Here is a 14,146-nt window from a genome sequence, read left to right as displayed (position 1 = left end):
TTTTTTGGTACTGGGGATCGAACTCGGGTCCTTGTGCTTACAACGCAAGGCAGCAGAACAATGAGCTAAATCCCCAGCTATCTCCTAATGTCCTTTCATCTTTTCTTCATAAAAGTAGAATTTTAGCTTGGCAATAGCATCTAAGGATGAATTTTCCCTCTGTCTCATGCAGCCAAGCGGTCATATAACTCAGTTATGGCCAATCATCTCTAAGCAATAATAGAAAATGAAGCATGCAATTGTAGGGCAGCAACAGGAAAATTGTTTCAGATATAACTGGTGAGCGCCTTTTCCTCTCCTTTCCCTCTTTTTTTCCCTTCTCTTCTTCTGAAATATCCAAACTATAAATTAAACAACTCGGACTTATGCATACTATGATCTTGGGAAAGAATGCCACCCAAAAGTAGCACAATAATATAACGGGATCCTCAGTGTTTGATACAAGAGGAGGATATAAATATTTTTATTGCCATTTCCATAATTTTTCATTAAAAAGCAAAATCTTGTGTCTTGTTTTTTATTCACAACTGAAACTAATACCAACCGATAAATGTTACTTTAATAAATGTAAGTATAATCATTGAGGAAAAAGACTTGAAAGCAGACTTAAAAATATGCTCCCTTTGAGGGACAAAAATCATTTGTTAATTTCACAGATGAATATGAAATTCCTCAGATGTGAAGTATGCCGTGCTAGGCATTGTGTATGACTTGAGATCTGAGCTCTCATTAAAGATTCTGTTATTTTAGTAAAAAAAATGCATACATAGAAACAAAGCAACAGAGCAATTAATTAATAAAATTGCTAAGTCTTAAGATTCTCAAAGCTTTTAGAATTTATGCAAATTCCAAAGAAGGGGGAACAGAAATAAAAGAGAAGATTAGAAAAAAATCTGGGCAAATGCTAACATAGAAAGGATGAAGAAAGAAAAAACCACCAAGAAAAACTCTGATAAATGCAGTCAGCCAAAGTAATAGATGAAAGCAGAGAGGACTTCATAGTCACTGAGCATGACCGAGCAAAGAAAAAAAGACCCACAAAGTTGAGTATCACCAATAAATCACATTAAATATTAGGGATTAAGAGGTCATTTAGAAATAGATCCTTCCAGAGAAGTGAGCCAAACTAAGTTATGTCTACTTTAAGATTATTCAGCCAGGAAGCAAATATTGAAGAAACATAGAAGAAAATTATGAACATTAAAGGAATAATGCTTCATGAGATGAGACTGTCTAAAGAGATTGTTAAAAGCAAAATGTATCACATATATTTTTCCTCATTTGAATAAAATTCATTCAGAATTTCTGTAATATGTTCATAAGACTGTTTTCACTTATATTCTGAGCTTAACACTGTGTTCATCCCCTTTATTTCATTTAGAACATTAGCACATCATTCTGCGTTTTCTATTTTATTTACAACCTTACTCTCACTGAATCTAAAATAATCACTGTCATAGGCATCTTTAACACTATTAATCACTTGTCCATTTTGATACTCAACCTTTGACAATTTTTCACTGTTCCTTTTGATTCTATTCTTTGATAATTACCCCACTATTTCCATTCGCAGACCTTCCAAATTAATTGAATTTGGGTTTGGAATGTAGCTCCGAGATAGAGCACCTTCGTAGCTTACCCTTATAATCTCTGACAAGACACTCCCAAGTAATCCTTTAGTGTTCATTTTATTTATTTGCTTCACTACCTAGTTTGTGATTTTTTTTCTCCTTCCTTTCAGAAATAGATTTTTAAAGGGAAGTGTTACTTCACTATTTCTACTTCTTTGAGTCTATTCTCTTTTTGTATTTCAGTTTCACTTTTTCACTTTCTGATCACTCATATCAGGATAAAACCACATTTTAACTCTTCTAATTAACAAATATATATAAATAGAAAGAAAGAAAAATAAATAAAAAGAAAGACAATTGTTTTATCTTAGGCCAGGGATGTAGTTCAGTAGCAGAGCATTTACTCAACATGTGTGAAACCTGATATTCTATCTCCAGCACAAAAAAGAAAGCAGAATTTTTCTTAAACCTGTTTCCTCCTTTATCTATTGTCTCACTTGCTTGTTTACTTATGTTACAAAATTTCCTAAAGGATTTATTTAAATTAAATGTCTATAACATTTGTTCTCCATTTCTCTCTTAACACAGTTCCAAGCAAACTGTCACCTCAAAATTACTTTCATGAGTTACTATGAATTCTATGGTAGTTATGGCAGTGATTAGTTTGAGAGCTCGTTTTATTCGCTCTTTGTTCACGATGGACACAACTGGGCAGTTCCTTGATTTGTTTTTTCCATGTGGCTTCTGGGTCACCTTATACTTCCCTGCCATTCCATCTTTCTCATGCTCATTCTAAATTTTGCCTACTGCTTCATCCTAATTTTTCTGACTTTTCAGTGCCGAAAATATACCTAGGGCTCACTTAACTTTTTCTCTTTTTGAGATTTAAGGATATCTTCTCTTTGTAGAAGAATAATCACTTCTACTCCTAAATTTGTAAATTTAAATCTTTACTTCACACCTTTGATTCTGAAATCTGACCAGTATATTTCTTTACTTCCTTGGAATCCTCACCAAGTTATTTATTAGCCATCTCATACTTAACATGTACAAAATGAAGTTTTAGATAATTTCTCTAAAAATGCTTAGTATATTCCCCAAAGTTCTTAGTGCAAATTATATTTATCCAAGTTACAGTTTTTCTTTTCTCCTTTGTCCAACTTCACATCTGAAATTTACATTGTGAAATTCTGTCCACTTTATTTGAAAACCCAGTGACATCTTAAGATCTCCACTGCTATTTCTTTATTCCAAAAATCATAAATCCTCACTTAAATCCTAAGTATTACAAATAGCTTCTGTTATTTCTTTATGTTGATAAACATGCATGGCTTTTCTCCCTTTACAGAGGGTAAGGAATAGGTCTCTTTGTTACATCAGCCACCGAAATACTTAGAACAATGTTGTCATGCAGTAGAAAATGAAGTAAATACTTCTTGAATAAGCTTTGAATGACGGCAATTCTAGTAAGAACCCAAGTTCACTTTAGAAAAAATGTTAAAAAGAGTATAATCCAACTCTGCATCCAGAACTCTGTAAATAAGGCCTTTGCCCCTGCCATTACAGCTGCACTGATAATGCTGTACAGTGTTAGTTAGTGAAGCCTTGAAGGTTACCAGCCAGGAACCTGAGGTCTAGAGGTCTCAGATGACTGACATTGTCATTAATCAACAAAACGTCAAATTTGAAGCTAGAACAAGTGTGTCTTTATTCTCGTCATTTTTTATTCCATGATAGTGGCATCATCAAGTCTCACAGAGTTTTGGTATCTAGTAAAAACTGTATGGATTCAGTGTGTTCCTGCTGGATTATATAGTGATTCTATTGACTTTGTGCAATAAACAAAACCTGTGATTCAGTATGTGTAGCTTACAGAGGAGGAAGTAGCTGATTGTTAACATTCTTTGTGCAGCAGTACCAGTGGGCTGGCTGTTTGGGTGGACAAAACCAAACACAGGACATATCAAGCTTTAGCTCACTGGACTTCAGAGCCAGACTGGAATGGTAGCAGTTAGTGACAAGTTTCTGGTCCCAGAATGAGCATCCTCATATCAAAGAAACCATTTGTTATTTAATCGTAGAAACTGTCTAATTTCCTATTTAATCTCCTCTGTGACCCCGTGTTTGTTTAGGAGGCTGTTATTCAATTTCCATGTATTTGTGAAATTCTTACAGTTTCTTTTGCTATTGATCTCCAATTTGATTGCACTATGATTTGTCCATTCGTATTTGTTTTATATAGTTGGGTACATTAGGATTTGATGCATATCTATTTATGATTGTCATCTCTTCCTTTTGGATTGTTCCCTTTACAGGGATGTCATGACCTTCTTTGTCTCTCTCATTTGTCTTGGTTTGAAATCCACTTTGTCTGCAAATAGGATAGCTACCCCTACTTTCTTTCTGGTTCCTAGCTGAAATTGCACCTCACTCCAGAAAGAATGGCTACTATCAATAAATCATCTAATAAGAAATGCTAGTGGGGATCTGGGGAAAAACGAACCCTTTTTCACTGTTGGTGGGGGTGCAGACGGGTGCAACCACTGTGAAAATCAGTAAGGAGACACCTCATAAAACTAGGATTAGGGCCAGGGATTTAGCTCAGTGGCGCTGCTGCCTGCCTCTCAAGTGCATAGTCCTTAGTTTGATCCCTGGTACCACCATGCCCCCAAACCAAACAAATAAACAAACAGAAACAAAAAACTACGATTAGAGGTCCCATTTTACATAGTTAGTTCCCTGCTGGGTATCTTCCCAAAAGAATTAAAAGCATCATACCACAGTGTTATATTCACACCTATGTTTATACTGGCACAGTTGTAATAGCTAAATCTTGTAAACAGCCAATTGCCCATCAACTAATGACTGGATGAAGACAATGTGGGCTTTAAAAAAATAAATAAAATCGAGCACTACTTATCCATAAAGAATGAAAAACTAGAGATATTTATAGTTAAATGCGTGAACATTGAAACCATACTCTTAAGTAAAATAAATAGGACACACATGCATAAATACTGAGTGTTTCTCTGGTGTGAGAAACTGAAAGTGTAAATGAGGACCAAAATGTTTAATTGATATTGTGAAATAGGAAGTAAAGGTTCAAATGGGAAGGGAAACTGCGGGGTGGGGGTCAGGGAAAGGAAAGAAGGGAAAGAAAATATATGAGAAAAGGAAAGAACAGAAACAAAGCTTTTGTAAATAGGGAGTGCAGAGGGGAAGAGGAGAGGGCAGGGGAATGGGAAAAAACAAAACCCAAGCTATATCAGGTACAGGTACAGGTACCAATGCCGATGATGAATAGGATCATAATGTATACCTAGTACCAATAAACAACAAAAGAGAACCATTTGCTATTTTAATCACAAGAACATGAATATCTTCCTGTTCATGTTTTCCTATGAATTCTGTTATGAATTTAAAATGTTCTATGAAAAATGTATACTTAAAAGACAAAACTTTTAATGTAATGACACCTTTAAAAATGTGTCGTTTTGATGACTATATCTTTCAAAAAGTACAAAAAATTTAAATGTTTTAAAGAGATTAGAGAGCCAGGATTAGATATTAAAGTTTTAATTATTCACAAATGACTTTATACATTAATTCTGTAGCTAATTTAAAAGAAAAGCTATTTTATTATATGCATATGGCTGTATACAAAATCGTTAATTTTGTAAAACTTTATTTCACATTTAAAATTTTAATGTTGTTTAAACAAGAGTCCAGATGTAACCGCTCTGGTTAAACATTTGTATGACTTTTTAAAACATGCCAAATGACCTTATTATTGATTCAATATATAACAAAGTTTTCACAAGTCTACCACCTAAACATTACTGTGATGTTAATTTAAAATAACAATAAAATAATCTCTCAACTTCTGTTTTCTTCCTGAGGAAGATGGATTTAGGTAGTGGTCCAGTGTTATTGAAAGGAGAAAGTGAAAAGAAAAAAAATTTTGTAGATCTGCACCATATATATTACTCTAGCAACTCATTTTGACAAAAAAACACACAGATTGTTATGAAGAATGTTTTAATATGAAATGAGAAAATGAGCAAATGAACATAAATAGGGATATTATGGTCCACACAGTAAAAATAATGTTTGGTTTTTAGATTTCAGTGTTAGCAACAGTACTGGTGCTACAAAACAGTGTTTCTGATCTTCACTATATGGACTTGTCAAATATTTTGGCTGTTTGAAAATGATATTATATTGAGATAGTTTATATATCAAAAATATTATAATTATTGGAAAATTCATGGCATCATTTTATACTATATCTTGATACTGAATATGAAACACTGTAGAAATAGCCATTTCTAAAATAGTTTTTAATATTTTGTAACATTTTAAACTATGATTCTACTGGGTTTCATCTCACTGTAGTATAAAAATTATGAAAATAGATTAAATAATAATATAGAGGGTTTGAAGATAGAAAGTAAAAAAATGGATACATTTAAGTGCATTACTTTTATCCAATTTTAAATTGACAATAATAAAAACACTCATGACATTACTTGCCGCCCACCAACTGGGACTTTTTAAAAACATTTACCTCTCGGTCTTTGAAGAGGAATCCACAGTGGTGTCTACTCTTTCTTTATTGATGCCATTGTTCTTCCATTTTCCATGTGATACTTTATTTCTTAGATTTTCCTTCTACCTCTCTCAGTACACTTTCTCCATCTTCTTTGCATGGTCATTTTTCTAACCCTAGTCTGTATATGTTGTTGATCCTCAGGTTCAGCATAGTATCCCTTTTCTTGTCATTCCATGTTGTACTTATCAGCCTAAATTTTGTTATCTCTTATTTCTTCAATTTCCATTAATATCAACTACATATCACTGTTATGTTTTTATTTTAAGGCTCTAAATAAATAATATAGAATTATTTATTATATATAGCTCTAATCGCATGTTTCAAACAATATCAACTAAATGTATCCAAAATAAATTGCAATATTTATCTGTAAAGTTGCCATTCCAAACTTGACCTTCCTTTAATATTTCCAACTCACTATCACTGTTGCCCTCAGTTTTTGTTCAAATGTCAAAAATAGTTTTTTTTTACCTTTTTATCAGTCTCCAATCCATTGCAAAGTCCTTTTGATTATATCTCCTCTGTATTACTCTCAACTTATTCCATTTATTTTTCTCATTAATAAGATCCTAATCCAAGCTACTATGATATTTCCTTGAATTACTATAGTCACTTAAGTGATTTTCCTACAGCTAATTGAGCTCCACTTCAAATCAATTTCTATACTTTAGTAAAAATAATAATTTAAAAATTCAAACTTCTTCATGGAATCATTTGGATAAATTCCCACTGTTCTTAGCTAAGCTTTCCATGACTTAAAAGGTCTTTCCTTGTCTAGTGTTTACGCATTTGTTCAACAGTGGTATCATTCTTTCCCTCCATTACTGACTCATAATTTGATCAGTGATATCAGTAGGCACTACATATCTTAAAATAGTATAAAGAAACATTTTATTTAAAAAATATGTGCTAAAAATATGTCCTGAATACTTTGCAGTTTTCATTGTTCAATTTTTGCCTTCACATAATGGGATAAGTAAATTATCTATGTAAGCAAAAATCAAAAAGTAATTTGCTTCAAAAACTATTCTCTTCATTTGAAAGGAACCACCAAGTGCTGTCTAGCACGATAAGAAACACAACTATAAATTAAAATAAAAAATATTTATTTCCTTAACTTGTGATAAAGGTATCACATAGATTACTTTTTACTGATGGGGTGTTAGAGTAATACTGTGATCCATATTTTAAAATGTCAATCTTTTATTTTACTCTCAGTCCTCAAAAATATCTCTCAGCTCTGACAGCTGCCTCCTATAACTTTCCTATAAGGTGTTTTAAATATCCAAATCTTTAAAGATCTATGTTAGTACTCCATTCCCCACTTTATCTTGGAATATAACATCAATGCTAGATTAATAAAAACTACTTACCATATTGTAGGTGGTTCAGAACCTTCTATTTCTAAGTAATCATATTTTTCTTCCATTTGGAAATCAGTAAATATGAGTGAAATTGTATCCCCAGGCTCTGCTACAATGGTCCAAGTGCAATCGGCATTGTTATGGTATTCATTAGGAAAACTAGGGCTGGATATGATACCACTGGATCCTCTCATGGTTCCTCCACAAGCATCTTCAGCTGTCAAAAACAATGACAAAATTCAACTTTAAATTGTAAAGGGAAAAGCAATTAAGGCAACAACAATTTTGAATAAAAATAACACTCCAAATGTTTTGATATCAAGTACATATTTGACTGACGGGTTAACCCAGGGGATGTAACGTATTTTTTGTCATAAAGGTCCATAAACATGGGTGTGTCCAACCCACATTTATTCTTTAGAATATTTCTATTGATGACTTTATTTTAATTTTTTACTTGTATTAAACAATGAGGGCTTAGCAGGAAAAAAACAAAAGTAAATTATTGCATTTTTAATATTAATTGTTTATAAAAAAGCATCAAAATTTTCAACATTGATTTTGTGTGTACAAAGTCTAAAAAAGATCAGATGTAAATGTGCACTACAATGAAAATACCATTAGAATGCTGCAACAAAAATAAGCCTTGCTTCAATTTCACCCATGGCAGTCTTCACACATGAAAATCACATGTTTCATACATATGTATCTGTTACAGCGATGGCATGTATGTTTTGTTTTTCTTTCCTTTCTTATAAGGCACAGTTGATATCTTTTTGGTTTTCCTGCTGTCACAGTAGGCCTTTGGGATGCTACACCTTCCTTTTTACCTGTCAGTTCATCAGTGTGCGCCACTTTTTTTTTTTTTTTACTTCCCTGGGCAAAAACATTTTGTTATTACTGTGCTGTAAATGCTCTCCTATAAATGCCAGTCCCAATGCTCTAAGAAAATTTTTCTGTGTTATTTTGTGCTTGTTCTATTATTTGTAAACTATCAAACTATGCCACACATGTTTAGGATTAAGTAAAGCACAACTTTTGGCCAGCACTTTGTATTTCCAGTGATACAATAATTGCTGCATAACTCATCAACAATATCTACTCTGCCTTTGCTTTTGTTGTAAAAAGTTTCCATCTCAGATTTCTGTTTTGTCCAGTTTTCCCTACCAATATTTCCATCATGATGCAGTGTTAACATCAGCAGTACCACTTTGTTTTTCTTTTCCATGTTCCAGGCCAATGTAAATCTTTCTGAAATCCAAATATTATGTTATATAGTTCTCTGTTTTGAAACTAAACATTTCATTGGGAATTTCAGTTTTGTTCCTGAGTACAGTTCCTACACTGGTCAACTTGTGTTTTGTTAGCAAATATGACATCAATTGCAAACCAGCAAGCCAATTGTCAAATGTCACATTCTGAATAGTTTGGGGATCAAAGCAGCAAATCTGTTCACAGTATCTTTCATTTTATTGGTATATGAGTAAATACCTGGTGTCTGAGTTCCAGAATACATTTCTAACTTGAAAGCATAATAAGTCTATGCATCTACAGGAGCATGAATTTTTATGCCATGTTTTTAAGGTTTTTTTTTTTTCTTCTTTTTTTGGCATGTACTCCCTCAAGCTACAGGGGCCATGAAATGCTGCAAGATGTTTATCAATAGTCTTGTATCCAGATGTTGTGAAAACTGCCTGACAATTGCTCACAAATCTGTCAAACAATGAACAGATAGCAGCCAGTTTCTTTTTCTTTATTGGTGGGTGTGTTTGTCATCAAACTTTAGGCAATTTTGAAAGAAACCAAATTTCCTCAGTGTCATTGTTACTCTACACACTTCAAGCACACATCGACACTTTCCTATAAGTTATTTACATTCCTGTAATTATCATGAGGAAGCCCTGCTAAGTACAGCAGACCTAGAATGCTTTCAGCTCAGCTAGTTAAGTAACCTTATAAATACACTTCTGAGTACTGGTATTGGTGCATACCAAATGTTTTACTTCTGTTTCAGCCTTTGTGTATTTCACAATATCTTGTAACATTCTGCCTGTTATAATTTCTAACATTGAATGGTAGTCTGGCATGTCCAATCAGTTGCACCGCTGCAAAGCTGATCACTATATATTCAGACCTCGTTCTAATATTGGATCATCCCATTTGTTTGCATGACCATTTTCCAACATTTTGACTAATCAAACATGCACTCACATTGCTGTTTTCTTTGTCATCTGAATCAAGATGGTCTGCATTCCCTGTGACTATATGTTGATTTTTGCTCCATTTAACTGTCACAGGAACATTGGCTCACATGGCCAGTGTCAAAGACATCATCATCATCATCATCATCATCATCCACCAACATCACTCTTCAGTTATGAAAACATATTTTACCGTAATGGATCCTCTTCATCATCCATGCATGAGTAATGTGATGATTCATTTTGACCTCCTCCAAAATTTACAAATCTATTTTTTCACTTGCCATTGTACTGAATTAGGCTACTTCTACCAGAAAAATCAAAAGAAAACTTTAAAAAAATTTCTAGAGTGGTGTGTGGTGTGAGTGTATTATACCCTGTGTGGTGCTCAGATAAAACATACACTAAGCCTATTTGGTGGAGCATGTGAGTAAAAATACCATTTTTTCACTTTAGCATATATGTTGCTCTTTGATTTATCAAGTGGGTAAAGCAAAGATTGCCTCCTGCATCCCTCAGGGAAAGGTAACAAGATGCACAGCTGGCTATTGTCATGCTAAAGTACAAATTTATGTAGAAAATTTTGGTTTGGGCATATTTAACCCACCTTAAAGCCCCAAGGGTTAAATAAGCCTGTGAAGTTTGTGATCACACATATAAATATAAACTATATATTGACAATTTAATAGCCATTGTTTGAAATAGCAATGTCCATAACTAAAAGTCTATACTCCAAATTAGTTCTTAGGTTATAGGATCCAACTTTTCCTGTCTTTTTTAAGTGAGGTGAATAGAGAAAAGGAATATATTTTCTTAATTGATGTGATGAGAAAGCTTTGATCATTTTGTGCCTGTTTGCTGATGACAGAACTTTTTATGTTTTAATGTAAATATATACAAAATAAAGACAAGGTTTAAGAGAGAATATCCAACAGTTTGTCAGTGATATGTTTTTAAAACAATTGAAAATATTTGTGTGAACTCATTTCAAATTAAAAATATATAATATATTGTAATGGTTAAAACTCATTGACAATTTGGTTGATTTGAGCGATACGTAAAGATTATGAAAATGTATTTCTGGTTGTGTCTGAATGGCTTGGGAGCCTAACCTAGGGTACTATATCTGGTCTCTAGCCCTTCCTCTTGTATTCATCCTCTATTCTCCTTTGCGAAGAGTTGGAAAGCTTTCCTCTACCATGCCCTTCCACAATGAGATTTTAACCTTAAAGCCAGCTGAACAAGGACTGAAATCTGTGAAAGAATGAGCAAAAGTAAAGCTTTTCTCCTTTAAGTTGTTTATGTCAGGTGTTTGGTCACAATGATGGAAAACTAATAAATATGTCAGAATATTTTAATTGAAAATGTAACATTTTAACTGATATATATTCAGGAATATGTTCTGTAGGACTCTCAATCAGATGATATGTTTTTATTATATATATATAGTTTTATACATAAATTTTCAACTAACCTTCCATTTCAACCCTCTATTCTGATTTTCCAAATAAAGCTAATAAATTCTTCTCTAGTCTACTTTTGATTGAGAGTATATAACTCAGAGTACTTATATAATCAGCTGTTTTAGGTATGGTTATAGAAGAAAAGGCTCCTGTCTCTTAAAGGAGTTGAAACTAAAACATTTGACTTATTTAACATTGTTTAGACAAATCAAGCTAATACATACAAGTTTTCTTATGCGATAAATTCTATCATGATTTATGTTTTTTGCTTAACCTACTCAGGGAATTCCTTCAGTTCAAAGTAGCATTAGGGAAAATCTATCTCCGTAACAACCAATTATTACTTGATGTGACAGATAACTTCAGAGCCTTAATAAATACAGAAATGTAGCATCTTTCTACTTAACTTCCTGATAAGTAGGGAGTAACAGAATGTTTTATTATTCAAGATAAATTTATTATTATTTTGTAAGAATCAAACTGCATTAACTTTTTTGTGCTTTACTCTTTATTCATTTAACTCTATAAATTGAAAACATAAATGTATTTCTTAGAATATATTTCAATTTTACCACATTATTGTAAATGTGCCATATAATGTTTCCATTTTTATTGCTTGCCCTCTTTGCTTTTGAAGTCTGTTACATAATTAGAATGAGCTAGTCGTGCTGTCTAGACCATGTGGCATGTTATTGCAGCTGTCTCCTTGCCAGAACACACACTACTCTCAGTATCTTAACCTTCCTGTAAACTTGTCCTGCAGCCCTCTGACACCCTCACACACCCACAAATTATTTCTATCCCTTGCCTTCTCAGTATCAACACCGAGGTCAGATCTACATGGAAAATAAAACATTACACTATCATATATTCATAGAGCAACTGCTCCTCAGCCTATTTAAATCTGTTCTATGTACAGTTTACTTTCCTGTCTCTAGATAAAAGCTGCAATAGAAGAACAGCATTCTGGTTCATCCTTATCTGAAAGAAAATCTTTCTCTAATTAAGAGAGTATACTTTAAGTGTTCCCGCCACAAAAAGTAAGTATATGACTTGTGTATGTGTTAATTTGTATAATTTAACCATTCCCCAACGTATTCAGAAGCTCTCGTGTTGCTTACTGGTGACATATCCTGAGAAATCAGGATTTCCTTGTTTTGTCACCACTGTACAGTTATTCAGATGAATATGACTTAGTTGGACAGCTTAATTCAATAGGACCACTGTTGCATACATATCTGTCATTGACTAAATATCATTATACAGTGCATGTCTGTGCTAAGAAACAGACTATGTATAATAAAATATATAATTATAATTTCCAGTGTTTAAAAATCTATCATTTAATAAACTTAGTTCATCAATTGACTTATCCAGTCAAGGGTATACAAAGTGAAATTAGCTTCATATTAGTTATGCTTCTTTACTCCTAGCTTGGGCTTGTGACAGAAGGTCTAGAGATGAGCATTAGGAGAGGGGTTTTCTCTGGTTTGGGGGGCTAAAATTTCTGTTCATCCTTCCCTTCTCAGGGGGCTCTCCATTGTCCTCTTGAGTTTACATTCAGAAAGGAACAGGAGACATGAATCTTTTTATCTATTGGCCATTGATTTGACACTGATTACCATGTCTTTGGTAGATGATTGAAGAAAGATGATTCTTCTTCTCAGCTCAGAGTAAAAAGTGCTCAGAAGTCTCCATCAGTTCTTTTTCTGTATGTGTCTAAGGCTAGCTGTGAACTTTCCCCTCTCATAGTGAGTATAGGGCAGTACACTTTCATTATCTTTCCAACTATGTCCCCTCACCTTTCCAGCACTTTTGTAACTGGAAATATGCTCATTTATATGTCCTCTGTAAAATGCACTGTTTTTTTTCAAAATGGAGATGTCTGTGTTTGCAATAAATAGTAAAATATTTCAGCTGTGCTATTAGTAATGACTTCTTGCACACTCCCAGTTTCAGAAAATACACATCAATTTCTCTACATGGTCTCTAGGAGTTTCCTCTCTCTAGGCCTGTCCTTATCAGAAAGAAATCACTGAAAACTCTTAAAACATGGAATGGGGGAAACTCATCCATGGCTCATTTCAAAGGAATCATTATTTTATACCAAAATAATTTCAACCAAAAATATAATAATTACAAGATGAGGACATAGTTCCTCCAGAACACAAACATGCTTTTTAAAATTCCTGTATAAAGTTCTGTGCTTAACACTTCTGTTCATGCAACTCTGTTATTGCAAAAGAGACTATTTTTATATAGAACGTGTGCCAAAAAATTGTGAAATAGGTGGCCGTACGTGAGTATTAAAACTTTTATACTGAGATTTGACCTTAAGTACAGTGTTTACAAAAGCAATATATTTCTGCAATCATGAATTTTATAGCAATACACACTTTCTGAATCATTGTTTTTTCATTTCAAACCCGAGTTAGACCAAGTATAAATAGTATTAGAGCAAACCATGGAGTTCTTGAATACATTCCTGTGCTAAGAAGCATTGCTGGTTTTCTGGTCAAAATGAGTTGGTTTATATCCTATGCGTCAATTCACCAGAAAGGACAGGGCTTAAAGAAGGTTATGCCAAATACACATGGAATCATATTAGTTAAATGTAAAATTTGGGTGATTTAAAGTTTATTCATTTGGCTACCAGCTCCGAAGTATTAACTGAGCTCTAATAAGTGCTAGGGAGAACTGTGTTAGTCTGGTTACCAATGTGATCCTCAAGAATGATCTTTCCCTTGATCTTTGCCCTCATGAAATGTTCCATCTAATAATGAGTCGAGCTCTAGGCAAATGACAAAGTAAACAAATCAGTCAATTTCTGGCAGGGATTATGAAGAAATTTTTTAGTACTAAGGTTACAAGATTGGGGCTTTTGAAATAGAAGTGTTGCTAGATCAGTAGCCCAAAGCATGAATATCAAGCACTA

At 33.4% G+C, this 14,146-nt stretch overlaps 1 protein-coding gene across 2 annotated transcripts in view; it reads right to left on the bottom strand.

Moving 5' to 3' along the window:
* Csmd3 (CUB and Sushi multiple domains 3) overlaps positions 1–14,146 on the bottom strand; it is a 1,090,649-nt gene that overhangs the window by 779,919 nt on the left and 296,584 nt on the right. For both annotated transcript variants that reach the window (XM_010619527.3, XM_033759931.1), the window contains exon 5: positions 7,557–7,764. In XM_010619527.3, coding sequence (XP_010617829.1) covers positions 7,557–7,764 — 208 coding nt within the window. The remainder of the gene's footprint in view (positions 1–7,556; positions 7,765–14,146) is intronic.

This window comes from Fukomys damarensis, unplaced genomic scaffold (assembly GCF_012274545.1).
Source record: "Fukomys damarensis isolate Sample0158 unplaced genomic scaffold, DMR_v1.0_HiC HiC_scaffold_5, whole genome shotgun sequence".
In the NCBI taxonomy this organism is placed as follows: domain Eukaryota; kingdom Metazoa; phylum Chordata; class Mammalia; order Rodentia; family Bathyergidae; genus Fukomys; species Fukomys damarensis.
The sequence above is the reverse complement of the archived record's forward strand: the minus strand, read 5'-3'. Positions and strand labels throughout refer to the sequence as shown.